At 42.6% G+C, this 16,697-nt stretch overlaps 1 protein-coding gene across 10 annotated transcripts in view; it reads left to right on the top strand.

The window, feature by feature from the left end:
- dop1b (DOP1 leucine zipper like protein B) overlaps positions 1 to 16,697 on the top strand; it is a 193,950-nt gene that overhangs the window by 43,263 nt on the left and 133,990 nt on the right. For 9 of the 10 annotated variants that reach the window (XM_072259926.1, XM_072259923.1, XM_072259925.1 and 6 more), the window contains 5 exons: positions 1,367 to 1,556; positions 2,834 to 2,932; positions 6,682 to 6,805; positions 12,917 to 13,017; positions 14,184 to 14,298. In XM_072259926.1, coding sequence (XP_072116027.1) covers positions 1,367 to 1,556; positions 2,834 to 2,932; positions 6,682 to 6,805; positions 12,917 to 13,017; positions 14,184 to 14,298 — 629 coding nt within the window. Of the gene's footprint in view, positions 1 to 1,366; positions 1,557 to 2,833; positions 2,933 to 6,681; positions 6,806 to 12,916; positions 13,018 to 14,183; positions 14,299 to 16,697 lie in introns of those variants that run through there. The other variant, XM_072259927.1, reaches the window with a different exon arrangement.

Here is a 16,697-nt window from a genome sequence, read left to right on the forward strand (position 1 = left end):
TAGGCCGGGTGAAAGTGTATGACTAATGTATGAGTAATTAGGATATTGTCCACTAAAGTACGTTGCTAGGACTTGAGGACCTGAGTCGTAGGGAAAGGTTGAATAAGTTAGGGCTTTATTCCTAGAGTGCAGGAGAATGGGGCGGTGGGGGGGATCTTACAGGGCAGGGGTTCTCAAACTTTCTTCACGCCATGGAGCCTTCCCAGGTCGGCAGCCCCTGTTATAGGGATTGGGTGAGACCAGAGCTATTGTAGGGTGAAAGGTGAAATATTTAAGGGGATCTTCTCCACTCAGAGGGTGCTGCAAGTGTGGATCGAGCTGCCAAGCGAAGTGGTAGATCTGGGCTCAGTTATAACACGTAAGAGAAGTTTGGATAAGTACATGGACAGGAGGACTATGGTCCAGGGGGAGGTGGATGGGGCGAGGCAGAAGATCAGGTTGGCATGGACTAGATGGGCTGAAGGGTCTGTTTCTGTACTGCAGTACTTTTTGAATCTATGACTCTATTTATATCCATCGATTTACTGTGTTTGCATTACATTTGTAGCCAATGGAAAGAACAAGTTGAGTTTTACAGAGTGTGCACAACGTCAGAACTCTACCTCTGACTACTCTCTATCCAGTTAGGAACAGAAAACATAGAACAGTACAGCACAGGACAGGTCCTTCGGCCTACAATGTTGTGCCAACCTTTTAACCAATATAACCTGTCCCTCCCACATATTCCTTCATTTTTCTATTATCCCTGTGTTTACCTAAGAGTTCCTTAAATGTCCCAAATGTATCTGCCTCTATCACCAGCCCTGGCAGGGTGTTCCACACTCACATCAATCTCTGTGTGTAAAACAAAAAAAAACATAGCTTGCCTGTGATATCCTCCTTATACTTTCCTCCAATCATCTAACATTATGCCCCCTTGAATTGACCATTGGCACCCTGAGAAAAAAATCTCGGTTGTTGAATAGATCCTGTGAGAAAGTATTTGGTTCACACAGTGATAGTTAAAATGGCAGGTGATGTAATTGGGTTCCTAATCTTGGCTTGCAGACAGTCCTAACAGTTGTTTCTCTTTCGCCTCTTAATTCTCTGAAGCAAGATGCAATTGTAGTTTCATATCTACACCAGGCAGACACCAAATGTAATCGACCTGCCCCTGTGTATTGTTAGCTGGTACCTTTTGCCTTCACGGTGATTTACAAGCTGACAAGTACATCGATGAAATTTTATGTTTAGTATTCTGAGCTACTTGTTTGCCGTCTCGTCCTTGAAATCAGGATAACGTCAGTGTTTTATTGTGTTTCAAGGTCTGACATTTTAAGCTGCTAATTTTTGTTTTTGTCTCCCCTTCTCTCTATGCTCTCTGAAGGACGGACATCTTGCTGCAGAAGCTCATTCTGGTAGTAGGCCAGGAGGTCTTCTATGGGGCGCTGTGGGGCAGTGTCATTGTGAGCCCTTCCATTCGCCTCCCTGCTTCCCTCTTCATTGTCAGTCACATAAATAAATCTATGCAAAGGAAGGACCAGAAATACATGTTTGGCTCAGACCCTAACCTCGCTGTAAGTCTGTTAATCCAATCCAGCTACTGTTCTTGTGTGTTGCTTTTTTACTGGTGTCATACCCTCTGGAAAAGGGGGAACAAAGCAAGTGATTTGCAGTTTGTTGGAGCTGTGAGCGGCTGAGGAGTTTAGGATGAAGCTGATCAGATTCACATTTAGATTTGTCTATCACTTATACACCCAGTGGCCACTTTATTATGTTTGTGGTCTTCTGCTGCTGTAGCCCATCCACTTCGGGGTTCGATGTGTTGTGTTCGGAGATGCTCTTCTGCACACCACTATTGTAACATGTGGTTATTTGAGTTACAGTTGCCTTCCTGTTGGCTTGAACCAGGCTACTCATTCTCCTCCGGCATCTCTCATGAACAAGGCGGTTTTCATCCACAGAATTATATAACCATATAACAATTACAGCACGGAAACAGGCCATCTCTGCCCTTCTAGTCCGTGCTGAACTCTTACTCTCATCTTGTCCCACCGACCTGCACTCAGCCCATAACCCTCCATCCCTTTCCTGTCCATATATCTATCCAATTTAACTTTAAATGACATTGTGCTCACTGGATTTTTTTTTGGGTTTTTTTGCGCCATTCTCTGTAAACTCTAGGAAAACAGCATTTTCTGAGATACTTGGACAGCCTCCTCTGGTGCCAACAATCATTTCACAGTCAAGTTAGTGAGATCACATTCCTTCCCCATTCTGATGTTTGGTCTGAACAACAACTGAACCTCTTGACCATGTCTGCGTGCTTTTTTTGCATTGAGTTGCCGCCGCTTGATTGGCTGATTAGATATTTGCATTAACGGGCAGGTGTGCGGGGGTAGTGAATAAAGTGGTCACTGAGTGTATGCTTTAGTTTTTACTGCTCACCTTGTTTTCGGACAACCTCAGAAAGGAGGATAGCAATCTTCTGGGCAAAGACAGAGGAGAATGGCTCGACTGGTTCATACTGACACCAAGCTTTACAAAAGTGGTGTGCTGAAAAGCATCTCTGATCACAACACGTTGAACATTGTAGTGGATGGGCTAGAGCAGCAGTGAATCATGAACATGCACTCAGTAGCCACGTTTTTAGGGACAGGAGGTACGTAATAAAGTGGCCACTGTGGAAAGCGAAGTATTTTAGTTAGTGACCTTTTGTCAGAGTTGCCCAATTCTGATGTCACTGGTTCCTGTACCTAAGAGAATTGCCACAGAGTGTAGCTGCCAGGGGAAAATGATATGTTAATGTTCTCACCAGTCTTCTAATCTATTTGTCCATTTCTTTGTTTTTCAGGTGAAAGGTTTGTGTGCTTCTGTGAAGGATTCAAATGTTCTTGTGCAACGGAATACTTTAGAAATTTTATTTTACTTTTTTCCACTTAACACGTGCCTGGTAAGCAGTAACATTGATTTTAAAATCTACAGACTTACTGCAGCATCTCCATTGATCCACTGTGTTAGACTAACTTGCAGAAAGCAATGTGCAATGTCATAATTCACAGCAGAAGTTACTGTGAATTCTATGCATTTTGTTGGAAACGTTGTATTGTGTTAATCCTGTCATTAATCCTTAGTAGATGTTTTATTTGGAGATATAAATTGCACACGTTGCACACTTGAACTAATTGAACATTGAACACTACAGGTCATTCAGCCCACAATGTTCTGCCAGCCTTTTAACCTACTGTAAAATCAATCCAACCCTTCCCTCATACATACCCTCCATTTTTCTGTCATCCATATGCCCAAGTGTTTCTTAAATGCCCCTGATGTATCTGCCTCTACCACCACCTCTGGCAGTTTTCTGTGCACTCACCACTCTGTGTAAAGATCTTGCTTTTGACAACTCCCTCAGATTTTCTTCCAATCATCTTAAAATTATGCCCTTTTGTATTAGTCATTTCCACCCTGTGGGGGGGGGGGGGGAGTCTTTTGATCTATGTCCACTTGCTCTACACCTCCTATCATCTTGTGGAAAAGTGGTTGCTTTGAAAGGGTTACTAAGACTGAAGTATGTTACAATGTTTAAAATTATACAGTTAGCTAAGCAGAGAACCCTAATATTTTTGCCCCTGAACTAAAATTTGCTTCCACCATTTTGAGGTGCGATGGATGTGAAGTTGGCTAGCAGACTGCTGAAGTGTCAGAGTAAATATGTGCTTTACTGCATGATCCAATGATCTTGTTTTGAGTGGGGTGAAACATTCTTGCATTTCGCTTTTGTTATACAGGACGTGATATCTGGTTGCAATTGGCTGCAATGCAAATACCCGAGTTTGGTTCTTTTACTGAGCAATATCACTGTTTAAGCCTCGTCTACTGTTTTGTCGTTCTAGAACGGGTGCTCATTTGGTGGGCAGCTGAAGTGGTTGATGGTAACTTTCTGAGGCAGCACTTGTTGGTGAGAGCATTACTAGGGGTCAGAATCAGGTTTAATACCATTGACATCTGTCCTGAAATCTGCTTGCGGCAGCAGTCTCGTGCGATACATAAATTAAATTACAATAATATACTGTAAGTATAAAAAAATGAACAGGTAGTGCAAAAAGAGAGTAAAAATAATGCAGTGGTTATTAGATGGCTCATTGTCCGTTCAGAAATCTGATGGTGGAGAGGAAGAAGTTGTTCCTAAAATGTTGAGTGTCTGTGTTTCCTGTATCTCCTCTCTGGCAGTAAGAAGAAGATAGCAGGTCCTGGTTGACGATGGTCCTTAATGGTGGATGCCGTCTTGTTGAGGCATCCCCTTTTGAAGATGTCCTTGATGCTGGCGAGGCTAGTGCCCACGATGGAACTGGCTGCAACCCTCTGCGGTGGCCTCTCTACACCAGATGGTGATGCAGGGGCCATTACATAGGAGATGTGGAGTGACTGCTTTCATAGAACATAGAACATAGAATAGTACAGCACAGTACAGGCCCTTCGGCCCACAATGTTGTACCAACCCTCAAACCCTGCCTCCCATCTAAGCCCCCACCTTCAATTCCTCCATATACCTGTCCAGTAGTCTCTTAAACTTCACTAGTGTATCTGCCTCCACCACTGACTCAGGCAGTGTATTCCACGCACCAACCACTCTCTGAGTAAAAAAACCTTCCTCTAATATCCCCTTTGAACTTCCCACCCCTTACCTTAAAGCCATGTCCTCTTGTATTGAACAGTGGTGCCCAGGGGAAGAGGCGCTGGCTATCCACTCTATCTATTCCTCTTATTATCTTGTACACCTCTATCATGTCTCCTCTCATCCTCCTTCTTTCCAAAGAGAAAAGCCCTAGCTCACTTAATCTCTGATCATAATGCATACTCTCTAAACCAGGCAGCATCCTGGTAAATCTCCTCTGTACCCTTTCCAATGCTTCCACATCCTTCCTATAGTGAGGCGACCAGAACTGGACACAGTACTCCAATTGTGACCTAACCAGAGTTTTATAGAGCTGCATCATTACATCGCGGCTCTTAAGCTCTATCCCTCGACTTATGAAAGCTAACCCTCCATAAGCTTTCTTAACTACCCTATCCACCTGTGAGGCAACTTTCAGGGATCTGTGGACATGTACCCCGAGATCCCTCTGCTCCTCCACACTTCCAAGTATCCTGCCATTTACTTTGTACTCTGCCTTGGAGTTTGTCCTTCCAAAGTGTACCACCTCACACTTCTCCAGGTTGAACTCCATCTGCCACTCCTGCATCCTCTTCTGCATCCACAGTCAAGCTGACCATGTTTTGTGATGTGTGCACTCCTCATTTAAACAGAGTCGTCAGCTGTCTTATGAAAACAATAGGTTCTCTGAACCGACTCGAATAGGCAGAAAGATGCAAATACTAATTATCTGCAAAACTACGTTCATAAGGATGGAACTGAGCAAGCAATAAAATACCTATGGTGGTGTGCAGAGGCCCAGCTGGCTGCAGCACACCTCCCACTGGATCAGCGGCACTGTTCACAACCAGCGCAGCTGTGAGACATCAAAGAACTACCCCCATGTCCCCCCCCCACCGAAAGCTTTACTCTTCTACCCTCTCCACTGATATGAAATGCTGCAGTAAGTGGACCAATGCACAGCACCATCTCAAACCACCTAATCAGAACCGGTCGTCATTCACGAGTCCCACCCTGTGTTCGATTCTTTCCTGTTCCCAGTGTACTCCCATGCTGAGGAGCTGATGGTGGAGATATGTCTTTACCAAAGGAGGTGTAAAGCGATCCTTCCCTCTGCTAGCCTGCAGGTCACCCTTGGGCAAGGTGTAGCACTTGCTTAGCCCCTCCCCTATCAAGGTCATGTTAAACCATGGGGTCAGGTAGTGGTGTCGTGTGAGCAGCTGGTGCATATCACAATTCCTGGTTATGCGACCATTGACGCCAGGCAGACAAGCTCTGAAAAGTATTGGTAGTGGCTGGGGTCACCCATCTTGTAAAAACACTGCCCAGAAGAAGGCAATGGCAAACTGCTTCTGTAGAAATATTTGGCAAGAACAGTCATGGTCATGGAAAGACCATGGCACATACTGGTGATGGTGTATTCCCATTGTAGTAGTCAAAGCTCCTGCAGCCAGTTCTGTTGCATTCAAGACCACGGTGGCAGTGAGACATTTAACAAGCATAAAGACTAACCTTTTGCAATACACCATGAAGCACCTTCAATAACTCCAAAAGACTGAGGTTTGGTAAAATACTGAAAGGCTTTTATTCGCTGTACAATACGACCTCCACGGTGAGTGTCTGCCCCCGGACTGAGGGGGAGGGGCAAGGCGAAACACCTTTATACAGGATTCTGTGGGAGGAGCCACAGGGGCAGTCAGCAGAGGGGCGTGTCCAGACAGGTAACCGAGTTTCAACATATATATGGTTTACCACACACCAGCAAAAAGCAAAGTCTGATGATTGAGATAGTCCTTTTTTAACATTGTGCCCAACAGTACAATCTGTCTATGTAAAATCACTTGTGAACTGCATTGAATTCAAGTATCAGGTGAATCTGCTGCTCAAAGGACACTTGTTTAAGTTCCATATTAATTAAATTTCTTGTTTTTCCAATGTTGATTAAAAATAATTTCTAAAGGATGTTTATTTGGTGAAAAAATTATGGAGGCTTATCAGAATGGTGTGTGCTCTTGTTTTTAAAGCCACTGGCTATTTATTTCCAGGATCCAAATAAATCAGTTATCCTGATGACCCAGGCAGAAGTGGTGTACATTCTCTCCGCTGCTCTCCACGCCATACTGAGACGAGACATGTCACTGAATAGGCGGCTATATGCATGGCTATTGGGTAACATTTTGTATTTGTTCTTTTAATTACATTTGTACTTAATTTGTTTAAAAAATTATCTTTTTGAATTACCGTGTTACTATCTTCACAATGAGAGCTGCCAAGCAGTTAAGTTGTAAATGAGACCACGAGACCATAAGAGATAGGAGCAGAATTGGGCCATTGAGCTCATCAAGTCTGTACCGCCATTCCATCATGGTTGATTCATTTCCCTCTCACCCCCATTCTCCTGTCTTCTCCCCATAACCTTTCACACCCAGACTAATTAAGAACCCTACAACCTCCACCTTAAGTACACTCAATGACTTGGCCTCCGCAGCTGTCAGTGGCAATGAATTCCAGAGATTCATCACCCTCTGGCTAAAAAAATTCCTCCTCATCTCCATTCTAAATGGACGTCCCTCTGTTTGAGGCTGTGCCCTCTCGTCTTAGACTCCCCACTATAGGAAACATCCTCTCCACATCCACCCTGTCTAGGCCTTTCAACCTTCCATAGGTTTCAATGAGCTCCCTCCTCATTCTTCTAAACTCCAGGGAGTACAGGCCTAGAGCCATCAAATGCTCCTCATACAATAAGCCTTTCATTCCCAAAATCATTCCTGTGAACCTCCTGGGAACTCTCTCCAACGTCAGCATATTCTTTCTTAGATAAAGTGCCCAAAACTGCTCTCAATGCTCCAAGTGAGGCCTCACCAGTACCTTATAAAGTCTCAGCATTACATCCTTGCTTTTATATTCTAATCCTCTGGAAATGAATGCTAACATTGCATTTACTTTCCTCACCACTGACTCAACCTGCGAGTTAACCTTTAGGGAATCCTGCAGGAGGCTCAGATTGTTGAATTTTCTAACCATTTAGAAAATAGCCTATGCTTTTATTCCTTCTGCCAAAGTGCATGATTATACACTTCCCAATGCCGTATTCTACCTGCCACTTCTTTGCTCATTCTCCTAATCTCTCTTAAGTCCTTTTGCAGTCTCCCTGCTTCCCCAACTCTACCTGCCCCTCATCTTTGTATCATCTGCAAACTTGTTCACAAAGCCATCAATTCCATCATCCAAATCATGTAGCATATAAGAAGCAGGCCTAATACTGACCCCTGCTGAACACCACTAGTTACTAGTCGCCAACCAGAAAAGGCCCCCTTTATTCCTACTCTTTGCCTCCGACCTAATCCTTTATACATTCTGGTGTCTTTTCCTGTAATACCATGGCCTCTTATCTTGTTAGGCAGCCTCATGTGTGGCAGTTGTCAAAGGCCTTCAGAAAATCCAAATATATTAGCATCCGGTGATTCTCTTTGTCTATCCTGCTTGTTATTTCCTTAAAAATTCCAACAGATTTGTCAGGAAAGATTTCCCCCTATGGAAACCATGCTGACTTTGCCTTATTTTATCAGATGCCTCCAAGTACCCTGAGACCTTATCCTTCACAATCGACTCTAGTATCTTCCCATACTGAGGTCAGGTTAACCAGCCTATAATTTCCTTTCTTCTGCCTCCCTCCCTTCTTGAAGAGTGGGGTGACATTTGCAATTTTCCAGTCCTCTGGAACCATACCAGAATCTAGTGATTCTTGGAAAATCATTACTAATGCCTCCACACCACTTCAGCTCCCTCTTTCAGAGTCCATCTGGTCCAGGTGACTTATCTAACTTCAGACTTTTCAGTTTCCCAAGCACCTTCTCCCTAGTAATAGCAATTGTACTCACTTCTTCCCCTTGACACTCTTGAACTTCTGGCGTACTGCTAGTGTCTTCCACAGTGAAAGACGGATTCAAAGTGCTTATTTAGTTCGTCTGCCATTTTCTTGTTACCTGTTACTACTGCTCCAGCATCTTTTTCCAGTGGTCTGATATTTACTCTCACTTCTCTTTTACTCCTTGTATATCTGAAAAAATCTTTGGTATTCTTTTTGATATTGTTGGCTAGCTTACTTTCATATTTCAACTTTTCCCTCCTTGTGACTTTTTTAATAGCCTTCTGCTGGTTTTTGAAAGCATTCCAGTCCTCTAACTTTCCACTATTTACTAAGTGGCCTCTCTTCTGCTTCTATTCTGTCTTTGACTTCCCTTGTCACTCATGGTTGCCTCATCCTCCCTTTCAAATAGTTCTTCTTTGGAATATATCTATCCTGTGCCTTCCAAATTGCTCCCAGAAACTCCAGCCATTGCCTTTTTACCATCATCCCTGCTAGTGTCCCCTTCCAATCAAATTTGGCCAGCATCTCTCTCATGCCTCTGTAATTCTCCTTACTTGGCTATAATAGTGATACATCTGACTTTAGCTTCTCCTATTCAAATTGCAGGGTGAAGTCTATCTTATTATGATCACTGCCTCCTAAGGGTTCTTTTACCTTAAACTCCCAAATAAAATCCTGTTCATTACAGAACACCCATTTTAGAGTAGTCTTTCCCCTAGTGGGCTCATCTGCAAACTGCTCTAAAAATCAGTTTCATAAGTATTCTACAAATTTTCTCTCGGGATCCAGCATCAACCTGATTTTCCTAAACTACCTGCATATTGAAATCCCCCATGACTATTTCCCATGTGTCTTCTATCTCCCTTTGTAATTTGTACCCCATGTCCTGGATACTATTCAGAGGCCTGTATATAACTCAAATCAATGTCTTGCAATGTCTTAACTTTACCAACAAGGATTCGACATCTTCCTATCCTATGTTATCTCTTTCTAAGGATTTGATTTCATTTTTTTTTTACCAGAAGAGCCATATTACCAGCTTTGCCTATCTGGCTGTTCTTTCGATACAATGTGTATCCTTGGATGTTGAGCTCCCAACTATGATCTTTCAGCCACATCTCAGTGATGCCCAGAATGCCATAACTACCAATCTCTAACTGCACCACAAGATCATCTACCTTATTCTCTACACTGCGTGCATTCAAATCTAACACCTTCAGTCCTGTATATGTCACCCTCTTCGATTCCCCCCCCCCCTCAATGTTACATCTCAACTCATCCCCACTGACTGCAATTTTGCCTGTCTTTCCTTACAGTCTCACTCTGTAGTACACTCTAATCTTTTAATCTGATCATGAGTGCTAATTAGTTCCTGTGTGGAAATGATCCTACACTGTTTTCCTTCCTGACTTCCTGTGGAAAAACAGTAAAATTCCACTAATCTGGAAAAATTCAACCATGATCAAATGACTGAGGACACTCACTGAGCCAAGGGAGCAGAATTAGGCCACAAGTCTTATGGTCCTATACCTTGATAATAGGAACCAGGGAATAATAGTGCAGAATTGTATTTTTTAGACTGGATGCCCATGACTGGTAGTGCTGGAGAAGCAGATTTTCTGGATTAATGGATGCTGCACAGTAGAGCTATCAACTATCCAGAGCAGCTTTTGAGTGCGAAGGAACGTAGGAACTGGGGTCCCACTGAGTGAAAGCGGATCCAGCAATCAGCACCTTATGTGCCAGATGCCAAGTCATTCGGATTTCTGAATAGTCAGATAGCGGATTATTGGAATTTTGCTGGAGAGGAGGTGGGAGTTGGAAGCTGAAGCGTAGCCCAAGAAGTTATATCTGTTCTATCCTTCAGTAAAATTGTGTTAGATTTTGTCTAAAGTCCACATTGATGCCTTCTGATTCTCCTAGTGTCCAAAAATCTGGCAATTTTCTGATACTCTGGATGAGAGAATGCCCAAAGAAATGGGACTGTTGCCAAATTGTCACATGGCAGTTTTGTGAAGGGCAATTTTTCCCTAGAGAATGCTAAATGGCTGGAATAGTCCACTTGGGTAGTAAAGGAAGTAGGCAGTTCTGTCATCTTTTGGCTTTGTAGAATAACAATCACATTATTGTGGATTATTAAAATGTAGATCTGAGCATTGCATTCTCAAGGTGACTTCCTACAGCTGTGAAGAAATGTAGAATGGTGTAATAGGAATGGGTGTAAAATTTGATTTCTGGTTCGTCTTCATCCATTTCCTGCTTGAAAGTGCCAAAAAAGATTTAAACTATTTTTGTTTTCACAGCTCTGGTCTGACCTTGGCATTGATTGACTTCATAGACCAAGAAAAGGGGTGGGTGGAGAGTGGAAAATGAAGGGATTCTGATCTTGTGTGTAGACGTTATCCAGGTTGTCCTTTTGGCACTGATCAGACTACATTTGGAGTATCGTCAGCACTTTTGGGCCCCATATTTAAGAAAAGATGTGCTGACACTGGAGAGGGTCCAGGGGAGGTTTACAAGAATGATCCTATTAATGAAAGGGTTAACATATAAGGAACATTTGATACCTCTGGGCCTATAGTCACTGGAGTTTAGAAGAATGTGGTGGGGGGGAGGGGTGTGAAATCTCATTGAAACCTGTCAATTTTGTCGTGGACATGGAGAGGATATTTCCATAGTGAGGGAAGTCTAGGACAAGAGGGAATGGCCTCAGAATAGAGGAATGTCCATTTAGAAGAGATGTGAGGAGGGATTTCTTTAGCCAGAGGATAGTGAATCTGTGGAATTCATTGTCATAGATGGCTGTGGAGGCCAAGTCAATGGATATATTTAAAATGGATATTGACAGGTAGTGATTAGTAAGGCATCACAGGTTACAGAGAGAAGGGAGGAAAATGAAGATTTCTTTGTTCTACTGTTAATGCCTGCAAGAAATTGAATCACAGGATAGTATAAAGTGAAATAAAGAATTGAAAGTGCACTTGGAATAAGATGTTAACTGTCCAGTGTTGTCACCAGTGGGATCATCATTTGATCTGCCACCTGTCTTCAGGAGTTTCGGCCCACTTATGATCAAGGCTCCCTCGAGGTGGTGGGCCAGCAGTGCTAAAGCACCACCTCCCACTGGTGAGCTTAAAAACTTGGCATCTGCCTCTATCAGAGTTGTTGGTCACTTCCATCCAACAGATCGTCTACTCTTCAGGTGTCTATGCAACTACTGAAGGGTTTGCAAGATATTGTATACACTGTCTGACTATCTACCCCTCTGGACATACTTGGTCCACTCCCATGGTGATCCTGTCGCTGCTGCTCAGCTACAGCCCTGCTGGTTGACTTGATCTCTCTTCTAGTGAAGCCAAGGTCATGCAGCCACTTCTGGAAAATGAACATAATAAAGCCACGGCAGCCTACTTCGAATGGATAGCATGAGACCTTCCACCCTCTGTCTCTGCACTCTGATCTTAATTCTGCATACTTGGTTAACTTGCGCTCATGGGCTTCATCGATGTTGTCTTCCCAGGGGACCGTGAGTTCACCAATAACCACTTCTCTACTGGTGTCAGACCATGCGATTATATCTGGACGCAATGTGGTGCAAGCTACCTGCTCTGGGAAACTGCCTTTCTATCCATGTCGGCCTTGATACGCCAATCTTTGGCTGAAGAAAGTACGCTTGATCATGGGCCTGCACTGTACAGTCTTGACTTGGAGCCTTCTTTCACAAATGATATGCGACGTTCTGTGCAGCATGGGGCATGAGTTAAGTTGTGCTGCAGTACTCTCTGCTCAACCGCTTCTGTTACAACTTTGAGAACGTTGTTATGTCTCCAAGTGTACATGCCGCTGGAGAGATTGACTCTGTATGCACTCAAGATATGTTGAAGTGTTCCCTTCCCACCACAAGCAGCACACCTGTCTGTCTTATCTTCATACCAGGTGTTGAGGTTGGCAGGTGTTGGGAGCAGATCGTACGCTGCTCTGCATAGAAAAGAAATGCGGAGCGGTTCTATCTGCCACAGAACATTCCAAGATAGAAACAGTGAAATATGAATACTTTGATAGTAAAATTTTTACATTGATCTTTGAATGGGGTTGAAAGGGGAAAAAATAGCCATGATTAAATGGTAGAGCAAATTTTATGGGCCAAATAGTCATTTCTGCTTCTATGTCTTGTGGTTTTCCATAATCATCCTGCATTAATAACATAATTAGTAAAATAAAAGTGAGCTGATCTGAACTTACTAAATCTGTTGATATCTCTGTATTGTCCTTATGGAAATAATAATTTTTAACATTTGCATCTTTTTCATCTGTTAATTGTGCCGATGAAATCTTTTCTGCACAAAGTTTGGCAGCAAAGGCTGAGCTTGTTTTGTTTTCTCTGTGATGGTTCATATTGATTCCTTCAGGTACAGATATCAAAGGAGGCATGATGACTGCAGGTACAGAGTTTTCCGAAGACAAAACCAAGACTTATTTTGATGAGCATTCCAAGGACTTGCTAGTTCGAGTGAGTACATTTGTAATGATGGTTTAGCGGTCCTATCAAACCTGAGGAGGTGCTGTACCTACAATAGCGACAAACGTGACTTTACACTCAGTGGCCACTTTATTAGGTGCCTCCTGTGCCTACTAAACTAGCCACTGGGTGTATGTTCATGGTCTTCTGCTGCTGTAGCCCATTCTCTTCAAGGTTCGACATGTGTGTACAGAGATGCTGTTCTGCACACAACTGTTGTAATGTGTGGTCATTTGAGTTGCTGTTGCCTTCCTGTCAGCTTGAACCAGTCTGGTCATTCCCCACAGACCTCTCTCATTAACAAGGTTTTCATTCACAGAACTGCTGCCACCTGGATGTAGTAGTTGTTGTTTCTCGCACCATTCTCTGTCGACTCTAGATACTGTTGCGTGTGAAAATCACAGCAGATCAGCAGTTCCTGAGATGCTCAAAGCACCCCGTCTGGCACCAACAATCACTCCACCGTCAAAGTCATTTAGATCACATTTCTTCCCCATTCTGATGCTTGGTCTGAACAACAACAGAACCTCTTGACCATGTCTGCATGCTTTTATGCTTGGGTTGCTGCCACATGATTGGCTGATTAGATATGTGCATTAACAAGCAGGAGGACAGTTGTACTTAATAAAGAGGCCACTGACTGTAATTGTCATATTGTTTTGTAAGTCTTGAAGTTAATTTATTGACATCCTGTGAATGGCAAAAGTGGTAATTCTTCTGTAGCCTTGAATAAAATTTAAAAAAAATCTCAACTTGAGAAATTGTTGGGTTTTAATCAAAGGGAAAAATTAAATTCTTTATTTAAGGAGTGGAACTAAAGCCCCAATATATATAGTTGAGGACAGTTACTTTCCACAAGCAGTAAGGCTGATCAACACCTCCACCCATTAACCCACTCCGCAGCACCACTACTTTATCGTTTCCTATCAGAGTCACCTTATGTACAGACACTCCTGTGCCTAGCGTCACTTTATGGACCTACAATCAATCTATGTATATTGGCTATCTAGTGTATTTATATTTATTGTGGGTTTTTTTGTGCTGCATCAGACCCGGAGTAACAAATATTTCATTCTTGATTATACATGCGTACTGGAAATGATATTGAACAATTTGGATCTGAATTGGATTTTGTAACCCACATGCTTTATCCACAGGCATTGACAAAATCTTTGCAAGAGGTGATCCCGGAGAGTGATCAGGACCACGGGCCTCAAGGGCATCTGAAGCCCTTCCGGATTCTGATAAGTCTGCTTGATAAGCCTGATTTGGGTAAATTAGAAAATAATTTTCTTTTAATCTTTTGAAGTGAATAGTCCCTTAAGACTGGTATTATATTTGTATTAGAAGTTGGTTAAGGTCAATGGAGTTGAAACAAACTCCGTTTACTTTTGCAACAAATATCGTTTTATACCTTTGACTTATACATTGTGTTTTGCTTGACTGTTGATGAATGAGTAAGTCTTTTATTGGTGCGGTGTGTAAATCGAAGGTTGCATGTTTGGTCTTTGGTCTGGTGCTAAATTGATTGACCCTCAACCACTTAGTGGGCACTTTATCAGGTACAAGAGTGGCTGAATAAAGTGGCCTTCTGCTTTATGTGATCTTCTGCTGCTGCAGCCCATCCGCTTTAAGGCTTGACATGTTGTACACTTCGAGATGCTGTTCTGCACACCACTGTTGTAACACATGTCATGTGAGTTACTGTCATATTCTTGTCCGTTTGAAACAGTCTGACCATTCTCCCCTTACCTCTCTCATCAGCAAGGCATTTTCGCCCGAAGAACTGCCGTTCACTGGATATTTTTGTATCATTCTCTGTAAACTCTAGGCTTCTGTGTGTGTGAAAATCTTAGGTGATCAGCATTTTCTGAGATCCTCAAACCACCCCATCTGGCACCAACAATCATTCCATGGTCAAAGTCACTGAGATCACATTTCTTCCCCATTCTGACGTTTGGTCTGAACAACAACTGAACCTCTTGACCATGTCTGCATGCTTTTATGGATTGAGTTGCTGCCAAATGATTGGCTGTTTAGATATTTGCATTAAAGAGCAGCTTTACCTAATAAAGTAGCCACTGAGTTGTCTAGTTCATTAAATCTTCATTTCTTAAAGGGAAATCACAGGCTGCAGATTGTAGTGATAACAGTTTGGAAGATGAATAAATGGTACTTTAGTCAGCTGTCTGCAAAACATCACCATATATCGTAGTGGTTGAAGAATTAGGTTTGCCACCACCTTCTCAATGGGAGTTGAAGTTGGAGAATAAATGTTGGCACCTGTAAAATGATTTGAAAAAAAATTCTGCTTTCCCAGTTGGATGCTAGGAGAGAACTGTAATCAGATTAAACAAACAATGAGCACCTAAAGGTATGATATCGGAAGGACTGTTGCACTTTGGTTCCCAATATTGATTCTAGAGCAGCTGGGAACTGTTCAGTAAGTTGGCCTATGTCCACTAGCATAACAACCAAATACTGAAGTCAAACCAGGAATGAGGGGAGGAATATGGTAACACCTGGCTGATAGTGAAGGAAGAATCAATAATAATCTATCAGGCTGATCAGCTCTTCCACCCATTTACCCTACCCACTCCACCACATCCGCATCAGCCACTCCTGTCCACAGCACCTCAGCACCCTCCACTGCCACTTTATGCTTACACTCCATGCCTCATATCTATACTGACACACTCACTGTCCTATTGTATTTTCACATGTCCTGCTGCTAGCTGGATGAGTTCCTCTTGCCAAGGGTCATGCTGTAACTTTATAATGTCCTGTCAGAGCCAACTTATGTTCAGATGCTACTGCACCTAGCGTCTTTTTATCTGCATACAAGCCATCTATGTGTATGAACTGCTGTATATACGGCCATATTCAAACAGTCACTTGTAAACTGTGTTTTATAGGATTGCTTTTGTATATATATTGTGTTTTTGCTTATGTTTGTGTGTGTTCTTTCTTAAATGTTGCTTTGGATCTGGAGTAACAATCATTTCATTCTCCTTTTGGGATGGACAAGATAAGCTGAAGGGCCTGTTTCTTACGTGTAGAGTTCCATGACTCTATTACTCAATGACTTTACGCTCAAGTACTGAAGGATGACAATAAAGAGTCTAGAGTAATGTTCAAAGTGAAGTAAAATAGTTTAAATGACATGACCAAAAGTTGTGGCCACATCCACTGTGGGTAATAAATTGTTAAACTTTGAAATAGTTACGTGTTAGGAAGTTCTATTTTTAAAGCATTAAAAATAACCTAACTCAAAATTAGTGAGTTCACACATATCGTTATTCTGGCAGAATGATAGACTTGCAATGCTGATGAAAGTGTAGATACAGTACTGTGCAAAAGTCTTAGATGCATCTATATACTGTAGCTAGAATGCCTGAGACTTTTGCACGTTACTCGAGTAATATGTAAGGCATGTTCCTAGGCAGCAGGCTGAGGGTAGCAGACACCAACAGAATCAACAAACTCATTCATAAGGCCAGTGATGTTGTGGGGATGGAACTGGACTCTCTGATGGTGGTGTCTGAAAAGAGGACGCTGTCTAAGTTGCATGCCATCTTGGACAATGTCTCCCATCCACTACATAATGTACTGGTTGGGCACAGGAGTACATTCAGCCAGAGACTCATTCCACTGAGATGCAACACAGAGCG

The sequence above is a fragment of the Mobula birostris genome, chromosome 6 (assembly GCF_030028105.1).
Source record: "Mobula birostris isolate sMobBir1 chromosome 6, sMobBir1.hap1, whole genome shotgun sequence".
In the NCBI taxonomy this organism is placed as follows: domain Eukaryota; kingdom Metazoa; phylum Chordata; class Chondrichthyes; order Myliobatiformes; family Myliobatidae; genus Mobula; species Mobula birostris.